General features: G+C 40.4%; 2 protein-coding genes across 2 annotated transcripts; both read right to left on the bottom strand.

Annotated features, from left to right (window-relative positions):
* Nucleotides 1-204: 204 nt before the first annotated feature.
* LOC137298370 (innexin unc-9-like) lies at nucleotides 205-8,648 on the bottom strand. The gene is made up of 4 exons (XM_067830592.1): nucleotides 8,568-8,648; nucleotides 4,870-4,917; nucleotides 4,025-4,190; nucleotides 205-3,535 (listed from the first exon to the last, which is right to left on the bottom strand). The coding sequence occupies exons 2-4, from the start codon at nucleotides 4,872-4,874 to the stop codon at nucleotides 2,387-2,389; spliced, it is 1,320 nt and encodes a 439-aa protein (XP_067686693.1). The 5' UTR covers nucleotides 4,875-4,917; nucleotides 8,568-8,648; the 3' UTR covers nucleotides 205-2,386.
* A 1,634-nt stretch (nucleotides 8,649-10,282) lies between these two features.
* On the bottom strand, nucleotides 10,283-14,572 carry LOC137297761 (innexin unc-9-like). The gene is made up of 3 exons (XM_067829706.1): nucleotides 14,481-14,572; nucleotides 14,036-14,201; nucleotides 10,283-12,560 (listed from the first exon to the last, which is right to left on the bottom strand). The coding sequence occupies exons 1-3, from the start codon at nucleotides 14,570-14,572 to the stop codon at nucleotides 11,523-11,525; spliced, it is 1,296 nt and encodes a 431-aa protein (XP_067685807.1). The 3' UTR covers nucleotides 10,283-11,522.
* Nucleotides 14,573-15,668: the final 1,096 nt, after the last annotated feature.

Raw genomic sequence — 15,668 nt, 5'->3', positions numbered from 1 at the left:
GTTTGTCCTGATAAACTGCCCTTTTTATTGCAAAGGTCTTCTTGAGAAGTAAACGCAAAGATCTAAACTGGCTAAAATCCTTGCCATAGTTTCTCTCTTATCTGAGAGCAACATGTTTCCTGTTCTTCAGTGATTCAAGTTCGTGATCCCACCTGTTACGTCCTTAGTTGCAGGTAGTGATGTAACAAGAGGCAAGAGGCGATCGACATGTCACTTCTTTATTATTGGAAACATATAGCACACCCGAACAAGGGGAGATTATCCCAACAAGAACCTTAACAAGCATTCCACTACACCACAATGGGGTTGTTGCTGAGACAGGTTATTGTTTCCAAAATCAGACTTCCCATATTTTCTCCTGAAATCTTGTGCTACAGTGGGTTAATTTAGTTCAAGTGTGACATTCTCATCAATAAGTCTTAAGATTTCATCACTTCGTTTGTCTGAATTCCCCCAGAAATTTACTTAGAAACAGTACCTGACTACTGTTAGCATTAGGCCATACAAATATCCACCATACAGCACTGTTATTGATTTGTATGTTACTGCCAATAAGATTGCTACATAGCTCCTCTTGATTTGAATGCAACAAGTCGCTCTTGTGACTCACCTCTATCAAATATCAGAGAGCAATATCAAGGGAAATGGTTTGATTCATCCATGTGGTGCACACCAGAAGTATAGAGATATGAGACAAGTTGTCAGCTAGCTATTACATAGTCTACCACGCTAGATCCATTGTGAGCAAAACGTGTGAAATTTCCTTCAGTATCTTTAAACAACCTCCCATTGAGTGTGTGAATACCAAAGGTGCAGCTCCAATCAGCAATTTTTTTTTCATATTTACTATAGATTTTATTATCCTTAGTACATCTTGGCAGATTAAAATCATCAGTAGGGTAATAATCTGAATCCTCCATAATATGGTCCAGAGAATAATTTGGTATGTAGTCTAAATACTTGTTCGTCCTGGAATTAAAGTCTCCAAGGAGAATGACTCATGATCCGTATATTCACAAAGAATGGCCTCCAGATAGTTAGAAAGCACATCTATACCGTCCACGTCACTCTTTTGGTATATTGATGACGACCCTGGAAATATGTACAAAGAAACTAAAATGGCATCCTTTCTCATTCCAAAGAGGTTTGTTAGAGTCAAATAGCGAATTTCTAACAAATACCGTTACTCATCCTTTGTAGCGACCCCTTGTTTTTTCCTGGAAGTTCTCTCGTACACAATTGAGAGCACGACAGAAAATCACGAAAATCATCAGGTTTCTTTACAAATGTTTCACAGAGACCAACAATGTCATACCTTGTGAGAAAAAGCTTTACATTTTCCGATGATGAATATTTGTACAGTCCTTCTATATTCCAAGTTAGGATATGACTTGTTGATGAATAATAACAGTGCACAAAATACATTTTTTTAACCACATTATAAAAAAGGCAATTTTTTAGATGACACCAAATGATTCACAGTACACTGTTGTCAACGCGTAGATATTGTGCGTCTGGGGACTTAGCTCATGATCAAGACGAACATAGTTGAGTCAAAACATCTTAAGCTGCTTACAAAAGACATGGCAAACAAGTATACAGTACAAGTTCCAGCTCAACCCCAGGGAGCTCCCTATGAGCTGTATAATCTTTCTCGCGGTCCTTCCTACACAGACAGTCGGAATACCACTTTGATAATATAGATGTAAGCATATATATATGCAGTCATGCAAAGACTCAACAATGTGTAGATATAGAAACAATAACACTCCCTTGTACAGTTGATGTGATGACAGACACAGCCAAGGGGGATGATAAAGGCTATGAATGTAATTAATGGAAGCGAGGAACAGGGTAGCTCACAAGACACTGTACACTGCGGTAGTGATAAAGATCAAGAATGCAGGTTAAATGATAACAAATAAGTCTCATAGTTGGTTACATAGTTTTGTGATTTTAGAATTATTTTCACGATGGCTGTCCCGAATTAGGCACAACAGTTCTATTCACAAAACAGCAGCCCAAAAAATTATTATGACTGTCAGTCGTTCTATTTTATTTCGCCGCGTTAAGAAGTTGTCAAAGGTGACACAATTTCAAGACAGTTCATAAACATGTCTAGGGAGAATATTGATCTGTAGGTAGAAGAACTTGTAGAAATTGTATGTGCGCAACTGTCTTTCAAATCGCTGAAAAGTGTTCATATACGTTTTGCTAAACAAAACTTCACTGTTTCGATGTACTAGCGTGCAATGATTGTCACGAAAATCTCTAAAACGATTGGTTATATATTTAGTCCGAAGGTGGGCCAGGTATTTGACATGCTGGGTACTATTATACTTGTTATTCGACATTGGCCTATGGCATAAGTCGCTGTGACACAGGTCTATGACTCTCGGCTTGAGCTCCTCATAGCAGCTCCTTCAGATCTTTTCTTGGGTAATTTTTGCCGAATAACCCCATTTTGAATCGACATCTTAACAATTGCATCTTTGGTTTTGCTGCCAGAAAGTATTGGTCCACCTTCAATGGCGTATTCGTCAGTGCCTTCGTCTTGTTGACTTTCAAACAAACTCCACAGCCGATTCAGTAGGTCATATGCCAGTACATCGTTGATGTTATTTGCCACAGTCCTGATAACAAACACTCCATCATGGCGGAGGTATCCTCTTACGAATTTCTTGAACAGTTTGGTATTCAGAGAACCACCCTGTTTGTTGTTTTCTTCGTTGATAAAGTACATGTATTTATGCAGGAAACGTTCTCGCCGACACGTGAACACCTCCTCAATGAACCAAGACAAGAAACTGAGGAGAGTAACTACAGACAGAAGTGCCAGGACGAACCACTGGCCCACGAAGATCTTCTCGAGGAACAGGTTGATCGAGAGAACGCACTGGACAGTGTATCGGTGGATGTTTTGAAGCTGCCTGATGTCGAAGTCGCACATTCCAACCCGTGGGAAGCGCTGAAGATCATTCCAGCGTGGATCTTCAGTTAGATAGCCTACGACCTCTGCACCGTACTTCCAATAGTTGAAGCCCAAGAATATGGTGAGAATCTGGAACTGTGCTACAACATTAACAAGGTAAAGGAATTTGATGAACATGTACAGCAGAACCAAGTAACGTCCCGACCGGTTCCCAAACTGACAAAACTTGAGAGTTGGTATCGAAAATCTTCTGTAGGTCCTCAACCACCTGTCGATGAACATTGCAATCTGTTCCAGTTTCTTGTCACGAGTGTCCTTGGGACTTGCCTGGCTCTCTATACACATTCCTACTATCTTCTTCATGTTCAATCCGGAATGACCTTTCAGGCTTCTCCAGATGAAGTGTGGCAGCTCAAACATCAAAGCTTGGAGGATGAAGATCAGCATGGCCCATCTATAGTAGCTGACGTCCTTGTCGTCGGAGAAGCGGTCTTTGTCTGCCATGGGGAGTTCGTTGTTGAAGGGGACGTTGTAGAGTGGGGAGATCCAGCAGAGACTGTTGACGTAATCTCGCTGGTCATCTTCTTTGTACTGCGCAGGAAGCTGCAGTGCAAGACAGTGAGTGAGTGAGTGAGTGAGCGAGTGAAGTATAACAAAGATGTCATACACACACCACTGTATATCCGTGGATTTACCTATCTATCAAATATCATGTGACATGCATTATCACTGTACTTAAAGCGACTTCTCTGTCAAACTAACTGTTATCATTCATACAGAAAAATCTGTACACGGATTGAAGTTAAGAGAAAATGTGACAATTTATTCCATTCTTTGGAAATGTTTCATCTTTATGGAAATATAAATTTTTCTTATATGCATTCACTAACGGTATGCCCGTAAAATGGAATATCTCCTCCTTTTTGAATGGTATATACCACACTGTATCCGGAGATCTGTCTGTCTACCCAGCTGTTTAATATCATGCAGAAACAACACGTCCTCCAAAGACTGGTCATTCCGACTAATTGGCGGCATTATTTCTTTACGATGTACTTATGGGTCTTATTGCCAGTCTATTTGTCAACTCACCCAGCAGTTTATAGGATGACCTACAAACTGTTTAGTTCCGACCCCGATACCAAGCGTTGTCAGGACGACGACCATGACATTATGGTGCAGTTGGTCTACGACATCATCATCTCTGATGATATTAGCGAGCCGCAGCTGCGCAAAAATGGTTATGATGTTGTCCAACCTGAAACAGATGTATTTTAGAAGCAGATTCGCATTTTAACTTAGTGGTAGTTCTACCTGATGGTGGGGCCAGAACAAACCCTGAACCACTGTACTCCAGACTTTAAAAAAGTTGTAACTCTGAAAAAGCTGAGTTCATTTATTTCAGTTACATGACTGCGTGTCAACTGGAGGAAGCAGTAACCACGTGGACCATGATGTCAAACAGAACAAAAAAAACAACCAGAAAAAAACAGCAGAGGGCGAATCGGGGATTCTGGAAAACTGACATGGCCACTGAATATGCAGACGTACTGAAGACCCATTCTAACCCGGATCTTTAAGGGGCACTTTGTTTCAAACCCATATTTTCGGGAAAAAAAAGCAGTTTCAGATCATGAGGTATGTGAAAAAGGAAGCTGTGACGTCTTCACTACAAAACAAACGAAATATGATCCCACACTCTTTTGTTCGGCACAAATGGATAATTTGAGTTACGTAGTTGACCCGCATAGTCTCGTTCAACCAAGCGATTTTAAAGCTCAGGTGATCTCCCATACCTTAACAATGACTTAAGACAACTATAACGCTAAGGTGCGTGGCTTTTAACAATGGCACTCGTATCAACAGTGTAGTGTCGTCTGTATTCCACTAGTACAGTACACCATGACGAAAACGTTTTCATGAATACATATACTTACACCATGCTGTCAAGTCGATATCAACGTCCACATCAGCGATGAAGTCATCTGTAATAATGTTAGTGGTATGAAACAATGAACTCGCACACACAGAGTGTATTGCATTACGCGATTAGTCAGATTAGCGTGACTTTACATAGAACACACACTACCGGGTGCATGTTACAAATTTATTTTAGAGTACAACAAGGAACAGATTGTTTATAAGAGACAGGAAAAACATTAGGCTGTGAATATTGAATGTATCTTTTCGTAATTGGTGGTGGGGGTGGTGGGGTGGGGGTGGGGGTGGGGGTGGGGTCACTAGCGAAAGGGTTCTTTGATTACATTTTCAATAATAATAGAATTCATTTAACAGAAATTTGAACAGTGTTGCTTGTTTGTTCGAGTAGGGAAGTAAGAAATGCAGGAAAAACACATTGAATGTATCTTTTCGTAATTGGTGGTGGGGGTGGTGGGGTGGGGGTGGGGTCACTAGTGAAAGGGTTCTTCGTTTACATTTCCAATAATAATGGAATTCTTTTAACAGAAATTTGAACAGTGTTGCTTGTTTGTTCGAATAGGGAAGTAAGAACTGCGGGACGTTTCAGGGGCGGTTTCGTGACTTAAACTATGTTCTACTAGGGCCATTTGGGGTAATGTTGTCAACAAACACCAAAGACGCAATATGGACAGAATGAACAAAGAAATAGCCTCTCCCTTCAACCACTCCTCATGACAATGGTGGGGCATGGTCCTGACAAACGTCGGAATCATTCACACTCTCCTACCCAGAGCTCACTGCGGTAAACCATGTCCATCAGGTACAAGCATTCAGCAAGTTATGCAGATATTTTTTATCCATTTTTCGAAAAGGCTGCATCTTTGAATGAACATGTCAGAAGAGGCTGATTTAATAAAACAAATGAATGAGAAAATGAAAAACTATTTCTATATGTTCATCTACTGTATATTCTGGCCGTACAGTTCAACATGGTGACCAATGGTGGTGCCACTTTTGTATAAACAAAGACGTGTATATGGCTATTTGTCCTTGCAGGGAATTGTACTGATGCATATTTGTAATTTTGTGAAACAATATTACACAATTTAAAGGTTTCATTATGCCATTCTGCTCTGATTTCTGTATGAGGATGTATATGTACTAACAGAAGAAAAATACGAGACATGGACTTTACGGATTACGTAATACAGCTTCTTTTTCTCGTAAGTGCGACGTTTCAATATAGAAATAAAACGAGTCTTTATCCATAACGTTTGTCCGTATTGTACTTCCCAACTTCTAAAATGCCACTCTGAAAAGATGAGCGATTGATTGCACGCAGCCATTAACTGTATTTTAGCAAAATATGGCTGGGGACACCAGTGAAGAGCTTGACACATCGTACCCAAGTGGGGAATCGAACACGGGTATGCGAACGCTTTGACCACTAGGCCACTCCAGAACGCCTCACAGAAAGAAAGTACGTCCACGTGATATGCAAATTACACGTGGTGTAATACTATGTAACGCTATGATTGTAAATGAGAGTGAAGTAAAGCAAGAAAGCAGATCAGCATATAGGTAACGTCGACTATATCTCGAGTTTGTGCTAGTTCGAGACAGACACAGACCATCAAAACATGTTGTCAAAATGCAATACTTTGAATCACCTCCTCGGTTAGTGACATGGCCGTCGACCAGGAAGGAGGGCTTAATATCAAGACAACAGTTGTTTGAATACCGTGAAGCATGTAGGCCAGAGTGACATACATTCAATGCTGTCCACCCACTGGGAAACAGAGGTAAAGCGTTTTTGGAGAGTTGGGTGTTTGTATGTGAAATAGGAAAGTGGGTGTTGCATTCACTACAAAACTATCTGAACATTAACCCACTCTATCCTTCATATACATGGATTATTTCCTCTAAACGGGTTAATACGCATAGTCTCGTTCGGTCAGCAGATTTAGACCCAGTATTGGAAGGTCTGTGTACACTTTTCCTGGAATACTCCCGCTTTCCCGAATACAATATTATGATAAATGTTTTTAACCCCGTTTTAGTCAAGTCAAGTCTTTTATTGTCTATAGGCCACACTTACACATGTATACAGTAACAGAGTTTGAGTTTACAAAGATAGTTAATATAATGATGCAGTACATGGAGAAATCATACAAAAAATCTATCTTAATAAATTGGCAAGTATTTTGATTCTCTTAGTTGATCTGCATGGCATAAATATGTACATGGGTTTAATAGGAACGTTTCGTTATTACTTGTAAATAGGGATTTTAATTTATGATAACTATTTTTTTGACAATATACAGATGGTAGATATTTTGCTTTAAGAGGATAATAAACATTACAAACCAATTAAACTATGGTACTTATCTTCTACTCCTAAACTGCACAGTGGACAGCTGCGTTCCGTCACATATATATTTTTTTCATCTACCTTCGTTATATTTTAATCTTAACAATCCAAATCTATATTCAATGAATATTTTAAGGTGTACAATACATGGTAATATTATCGGGAGCTATTGTGCATAGAATGTCATGTGTGTAAATGGCTATCAGAGAAATATTTCTAGCCGCATCTCTTACTCCCATGAGCTGTCTCCTCATCAGAATTTGAGTGTGTGACTTAACCTTTTCGCAATATTCCAGTAAAATCGGGGCACATCAGATATTGGCTTCACCCATTACCTGAACTGGGAATCGAGCCCGTGACAAGCGAACGCTTTAACCACAAGGCTACCCTACCGCCCCTTTGAACCGGAAGCTGGCACGAGTAATGGAAGAGAAGAAAGATTTGATGTGGTACGAGAAATTGGAAATGTGAGAGTACAACCCTGTGAGAAAATGGGTACCTACCTTTAATAGTGGCGATAGTTTAGTTTAATATTAATGAGGATATTTTGCAAACCGAAGCAAAGGAAGTAGGTTGCCAACGTTTTCTCTCGCATATAGGAAGACTGGTAGAAAGGTGTTATCACGTCTTATACCAGTATGTATCGGGTCATGCACAGTTTTTCCTCATCTCCTTTATCAGCTTTATTGACGAAACAGTTTATTTCCTCGTAGGGCTTGTAGGCATATTCAGCGTAGTATGGCGGTATTATTGCGTGTTATTATCCCAAACTCCAGCTACACCCTTCGACCTCCAAACTTTCGCCTATCCAAGGCCGTATCTTTGTTGTAGGTACAAATATGTCATGTAAATATATCATTTTATATTTAATAAATACTTTTGAATTGTGTTAACGAAATTAATACGCCTAGAGGACATATCCACAACTAAGATTAACTCTTTTGGTCACGGTGTACAAGAAAATTATAGCCCGGATGCCAAAGCGCGATTCATTAATCTAATAAAATGCACCCCTCCTTTTCCAAACCCTTTTATTACCTTTGCTTAATTAATCCCTTTACTAAAATGTATAAGTTAATGCATTATTATAAATTACTAAACTTAGACTCTAATAATTAAATTTAAGAGTCATAAAACATGACTTTCATATAAAACAGCAGTCAGACTATCCTAAATTGTTCAAAACAGGACGGTATCTGTGTAGAGTGTGGGAGGAAATACATACAAAAAGAGTAACATATTTGATTTGTTTTGTGAGGAAATGTTGATTTTAAGTTTGTAAAGCTGACACGTCACTGTCTAAAAGTCACATAAATGTACAATAAGAGAAAGTATCTTATTTACCTTGAAGCTGGTTATCCTTCAGATTCCACACCTGTGGGTTTGCTGACCTATAAACATACGGCGCGGGAACATGATAACTTTACGTCACAACGGAAATATTAGACTGTTGTTAGTCTCCTGTTTGACCAATTATACAAACTCGATCCCCATCCTAACCATATACTGAGCAAGAAAGACTTTGATCGAACACGTAACTCCTGCTTTGTAGAACAAAACACAATTGTTTTATTCAATGTGGGTATGTCGGCCCAATAAAAGACGAGATTATTTCTTCTTTTATTACCGACGTAAACCTACTGACGTACAATTGCGGGGGAGGAACCTTATTGCGAAAAGTGCTTCTCGAGGAGACCATGAGCTCACACTGTAAGGGCATGACCGCAGAAAAAATCAGGGAAAGATAACTCTAGTTGTCTGTAGCACAATGGAACAGAATAATACATTATCCTGACGTAACACGGAATATGACGGGATGAGGGCGTGACGTCACTGGGATATCAAGTGTACCAGGTTCGAACTAGTCCGAAAGACATGGTATACAGAACCACAACTCACTGTGCAGAGTTGCGTGACAGAGTCGTGTTGGTTCGAATCCTAGACTGTAGTTTCTAGGTTTGTCAGTAGTATGCCAATGGCCGTGGACGTCAGTGTATCAGAAACGTCTCAGAACCTCATGACGTTCCGGACATAGAACGGGAGTTGTCATCAACTGACACGGTGCTTCAGGAGTTCAGTGTATACATACATCCTTCACAGCGACAGAGTTTAATTTTAGCAATATCCCAGCAATTTCACGGCTGAAAATGTTTTACTCATTGTAACCATGTGGGGAGTCGAACTGGATCTTAGGTGTGAGGAACGAACACTTCAATCACAGGGTACCCCATCACCCCTACGTCTCTCACAACACAACTTATGTTAACACAAAGATTGAATTTTAGAAATAATACCCACTGACAAATTCCACGTCAATACAATGTGTGATCTAATTTAGAGGGTTTTGTATTAGGTACCATACCCAAGTCTAGTTTACAGGTCGGTTTACCCACGCCGGATGTGTGACCCAGTAAAACTTGACACTGGTTGTTCTTGTATTTACCTTCTCAGTGAGCGGATAAATAACATTCATAAGTTAGTGTACTTCCCTATCTAGCTTATGCTGTCATTAACAATACACTTTTATGCTTCTGAGCATTGAAAGAGCTGGTAGGCTTCCATCACGTTCTCTCCTTAAAACATAACGAACTGATTGCGTTGTTCTTTGTACCATTTGGGACAGTGGGTCTGTCTAATTGCTAAAATGCCCGTCTTCATGCCCACGACCAAGGTTTGATTCCCCACATAGATACCGTGTGTGAAGCTCATTTCTGGTGTTCCCGTCTTGATGTTGCTGGAATATTGCTAACAGCGGAGTAAAACCTCCTAATCCACTCACTCTGTAAAATAGTCTTTTCCTGACAGTCTCAGTTCATCGAGTCTTAAAATGCATCTACATTTATAAAGTCTGTAAATATCTGTCCGAGTATGTGTTCCATGCTTAATTTTCGTCAAAAATACGTTCAAGTAAATGACCAAACTTAAAGACCAAAGCAACTTTACTCTTAGCTACATTTAGGTAATCTCTATTGGATTACGTTACTCTTATTTTGTGATGAAATACTGATTCTTTGCCAATACTCGGTATTATCTGCTTATAAGAACACAAAAAACCCGAATTTACCCAAAGTTTTATCAATGTAAATGCGACAGAACCCAATCGTGATAATACCCGTGTTAGTGAATCGGACAGCATATCAGAGTATCCATACCAGGGCCTCTTTTCACCAAGCACTAAGGTGATCGTAAATCACAAAGGTAACCTTGGTGCAATGTTAAACAATGGGAGTTAAGGTTAACCTTAGTAAAGGCTGTTTCGGGAAAGGAACCCTTGAGTTGTACTTTTACGTCATATGTAATGCAGGAAATAATCTAAAATAGGTAGTAGTATATAGAGGCTGAATAAAGAACGTGAAAATGGTTTCCTTGGCTTTTACCGGGTAGAGTGCTTCCAATAGTTTTATGTTTCAGCGAATGCATGTTATTAATACTGCGACCACACGCAAGACTTCTGATTACACTAAATTTTATCCTTTTAACCAAATACACATTACAGTGGAAGAAACAATCCATTTCAGACAACGTGCCAGATTGGAGAGCTGATGATAAATGTAAAAGCCACAAATGGGACTGAGAGTTTATGCAGGTGTTGACACCTTACCTGTTTAGATGCCGGTTTGGATAGCTTCTACCATGAGTATTATCCACTGTATGAGTTTCAGTACAAAATATTTAGTTTAGTTAGCTTGCACAAAAATGACGTGAGATTTTTCTAAATCCTGCATGTACTTCAAATATTGTATCATTCTTTTCAGCACACAGAAATTCACTTTTTGATATGAATAAATAAACGTACACGAATATATTTGAACTGGTGTCTCTTCCGCAGAGGGGAGTATATGTCTTGCCAGATCACTAGCTGGCATTTGCGAAGCAAGACACATGAAGTGGCTTTAAACTTTGTGTATACATTCTCGTTTTTTGTTACTATGTGAATTGTTGCTTTGAGTTTGTGTCTTATGTGAAACTGCCCCAGTGCTGTAGTGGTCACTGTTGTGAGTGAAACAAATATTATCGTAGGCTTAAAGTTGCTGTACCACAAGGAGACTAGACCTGAAAGAGACATCAGGGATTTCAGGGTTTCCGTCTGCACCAAGGTCACTAGCGGCACTGTAACAAGACAATATTGAACAAAGACACCGATGGAGCCATTAACCCCACTCGCTCATTCACCAAGCCTGGAAACAAGTGCATTGAAATTCTACAAATTCTACATTTGTGTATCTGTTAGGTAGCTGCAATTCAAATTGCCACATTGGTGGATAGTTTGCCCATCCTGTTTAATCTGTTTATTTTTGTTTATTGGTTGCCAACAGATGTTGTCGGAAACTCTTCGATTATTGGGAGTGTGTCCTTGAACTTTGACCAAAGTTGAGTTAATAGGTCTAGCGCTAATATCTCACTCGTGTTATTACCCACAGTTCTTACCACAAATGCTCCGTCATCACGGAGATAGGTCTCCACAAATGTTTTATAAATTCCACGGTCCTCTTTGTCTTTCAATGGTTTATCCAATAAATTCGCATACTGGTTCATCACTTGCTCCCGTCGGCAGGTAAACACTGCCGTAGATACCAGACTCACTGCGGTCAGAACTGATAGACCAGCCATGACGAACCACAGCAGGGCGTAGATTTTCTCCAGGAACAGATTGGTGGGAAGGGCGCATTGGACAGTGTGCCTCTGGGTGTTTTGAAGCTGCCGAATCTCAAAATCGCACATCCCTACTCGCGGGAAGTTGGACTCGTCTGTCCAGGAGGACTCTGTTGCTAACGCGGCGAGGACGTCGGTGCCGTACCTCCAGTAGTTGGTTCCTAAAAAGGAACTGAGAAGCTGAAACTGACAGATCACATTTGTCAAGTAAAGAAGCTTCATAAATAGGCTCTGTCGTGTCAGATAATTGCCAGACCGCCTGTCGAAGACAACCATTTGCTTTAATGTTTGTAGGAACCTCAATGACGGTTTTGTCTGAGACTCTCTAAATGTTCCTAACCACCGGTCGACAGCCGCGGAGATATTCGACATCTTCTCTTGTCGGGTTTCGTCGCTGAGGAGTTGGGCTTCGAGTGCCATGTTGATGATCTTCTCGATGTCGAGCCCGCTGAAGGAGCAGCAGGTCTTCCAGATCAACCTTGGAAGCCAGAAGAGCAGTGCTTGGAAGAACATCATGACGACGACCCAGCGGTAGAAGTTGACATCCCTATCGTCTGAAAGTCTGTCTTCTATGTGTAAGGGGAGTTCCTCGGTGAAAGGGACGTTGTACATGTGGGAGATCCAGCAGTAGCTGTCGACGTAATCCTGGTATCCACTGTCATCCACGTCGTACTGAGCAGGGATCTTAAACAAAGATGTAGAAATTAAAATTTATGAAGCATCAATGCACAACATTCAGGAAGAAAGTTGAAATGTTAAAAGGTTCATGCACTGAAAAATAAAGTAGACTGGATTCTGATATCATTCTTTTATTTTCTTGTAAACAGATCTATGATATTGATGTCCGTACAGATGCACACTTGGGTGTTAGAGTCGGTTGACTGTAAGATAGTTGCAGATGTCAACCCTTATGGATTTACCTTGATTGTCACATAATTGACGATTGTCGAATTCTTCAAATTGGATATCCTCAACTGGATAATGCCAGTCTTCCACAAACTGACTCATCGTAAGCTAGCAAATGTTGTGCAGAACGACACAAGTAGCGACTACTGTAGGGGCAACTTCGTCATCGACATCCAGTCCATTTCTGAAGACATCGCCACCTGCCCTTCAACCTACCTAATGCAAAAATTGAAGTTTCGTTGGGAGTCCGATACATTTCCTCTGTCAGTATACGCCTTCATCAGCCAAGATTTCAATGGATAGGCTGGATCTCCGATTAACACAATAGGTATTTCTACCTGTCTTCCGTCTATGCTGAGCATTTTCTTCCATTTGGGAAACAATGTTTTAGATATCCCTCGATGGTACAAATCTGAGTTGGCAAAGACTCGAGCATCATGCGCTCGTCCAGGCCAGCTATCACAGATGTCTGTAAAGATGTAGCGATAATCACACACAGCCTGGAGAATGTGTGAGTACCAGCCCTTACGATTTAGGTAGTCACCATGGTCATGTTGAGGGGCGATTATTGGTATGTGTGAACCGTCAATGGCACCTCCACCACCAGGAAATCCCCATCGTTCTTCGTATCCCTGGATCACATCCTTCAGATCATCACCATCAGGAAACTGGATGTATCCATGTGCCAAATGTTCCATAATAGCACTGCAAACATCATGGACACAGTCAAAAACTGTTGACTTTCCAAGACCAAACAAGTTAGTTCTGTACTCAGCTGAGGAAGCCAGCCAATATGTGGCTGCTGCAACCTAATGTTTAGTATCATCTGGATTGCATACAGTGTGCTGTCTCTCGAGATGAGACGCCAACTCATCACAGATGAAATCAAATGTCTTTTTTCATCCTGAAGTTCTCAGTCCATTGTACCTCATCAAACGAATTACAAACAGTATCATTCCACCAAGCTTGGGTCCTTTCCTTTCTGTAGATTTCTCTTTCATGACTGAGTCCAATGGTTAATGGTGTTGAAAAAAATGTATGGAGGATATCTGTAAGATCTTCTACGTTGAGCTCATAGTGCTTCCATCTTGCTTGTCAGTTGAGAAATGAACAGTTTACTACACAAATATTGCAAATATACTATTTGCACACGTGTGTAAATTTACACAATATCTTTGCACACGTATGCAAAAGTGTGCATATGAGCGGGGCCTAAGTTAAGTTAGTGTGTGTGTCCCTGGTTCTGTACTCACCCAGCAATTGATAGGATTCCCCATGAACTGTTGTCCGGCGACTGTCATTCCCAGCACCAACAACGATGTCGTGATCACGTGATGATGAAGCTGGTCCACAATGTCATCATCACGTACTGCACGTGCGAAAGTGGCTCCGCCAAGGTCACCCAGTATAAATTCCAACCTGAATGGAAAGCTGCGTTGTGAAACAAAAGTCCCAACACGTGTGGGCTGCGAAATAGGCATATCATGTTCTAAAATTAAACACACACATCACCTCCTTTTTAACTGAGTCCTGTTTTAGATTTGTTATATTCCATCCTACAGATATACACCCAAACAGGAACACAGGACTGAACAAACCCGAAAAGAGAAAGAGGCAAAAAGCAGTTATTATTGCGTTGGTATGTGTATGTTTCTCATACGACACAGATGATGTCTTCCTTAACACCCTTGCACCCACACCCACACCCACACCCACACCCACACCCACACCCACACCCACACCCACACCCACACCCTCAACCACACCCACACCCACACCTCAACGCCCATGGTGTTGTGAAGTTTTCATGACGTTTGTAATTTTGTGATCAAGTCCAATATCATGTTTTGCATAACTTGGAACATTTATAGTTAGCATCATCAGTTATATACAAAATATCTAGATAAAAAACATTTTTCTGGGAACAATTACTGAAATTGTTTAAAATCTAGATAGTGAAAACTGTATACATACATATCTGGGCGTCGTAGGTGTCCTGTATTTCGTTGTGTGCAGTCGTCAGCTAGTAGACAGACATAAAAATGTTAGGCTGTTATATAAATGTCCATCCTCAGTGGTCAAGTGTTGTTATAATCCTGGCGTCTCATGACTTCGTTTTTTAATTTGAAAGAGAAATACCCTATCCTTATTGATTAATCCCAAAAATATGTGTTACAAAGGAAGGCATTCAACTGTTCACATCAAACTATTTTCAAAGTCAGGCAATGGCTTCAGACGTGTATTTTGTCTGACGTTAAACATATGAAACTGCCAACTCATGGTTTGACGGATCCAGTGACGGATCCTTTGAAGGATCCTGGGGATATTGGGTATTTGACAATCTTTTGATACTGATTTGAGTTACTGATGTTATTAAGCAGAAGTGAATCAGCACTATAATTAGATTAACATGTCACACCCATGGAGGGTCAGTTCGTGTCAGGATTATAAATGATTCTTGGGAAATGAACAAGCGTCCGTGAAGACAATACCTGAGGTCAAGGTGTCATTGCGGTATACAATGTGTCGGCTTAAAACGACAACTCATGTTACCGAGGACAAACTTTGTAATCCAAAACGAAAGTACGGAAAAGAGGGCAGTTTTGTTACACATTGAACACTTTTATAGCTCCGGTACCCAGTAACATTTGGTAATGTTTGTTTTGAATTTCTGGAGGGATACCTGTTATATCGTATATATTGCAACTGCCTAAAGTGCGTGTGTGGGGAGGGGTGTGGAGGTGTGATGATGATGATTTAAAGAGGGGTGACCCATTTTGTTCTGGGGAGGTAGGAGGGAGTCAGCAATTTTGTACACATTCACTAAGAGGTCACCGATTTGGTCCATAAAAATATTCAGAACTTATGGTTAAAAATTATGGTCAG

The sequence above is a fragment of the Haliotis asinina genome, chromosome 10, assembly GCF_037392515.1.
Source record: "Haliotis asinina isolate JCU_RB_2024 chromosome 10, JCU_Hal_asi_v2, whole genome shotgun sequence".
NCBI classification, from domain to species: Eukaryota; Metazoa; Mollusca; class Gastropoda; order Lepetellida; family Haliotidae; genus Haliotis; species Haliotis asinina.
This window is presented reverse-complemented; position numbering and strand designations above follow the sequence as displayed.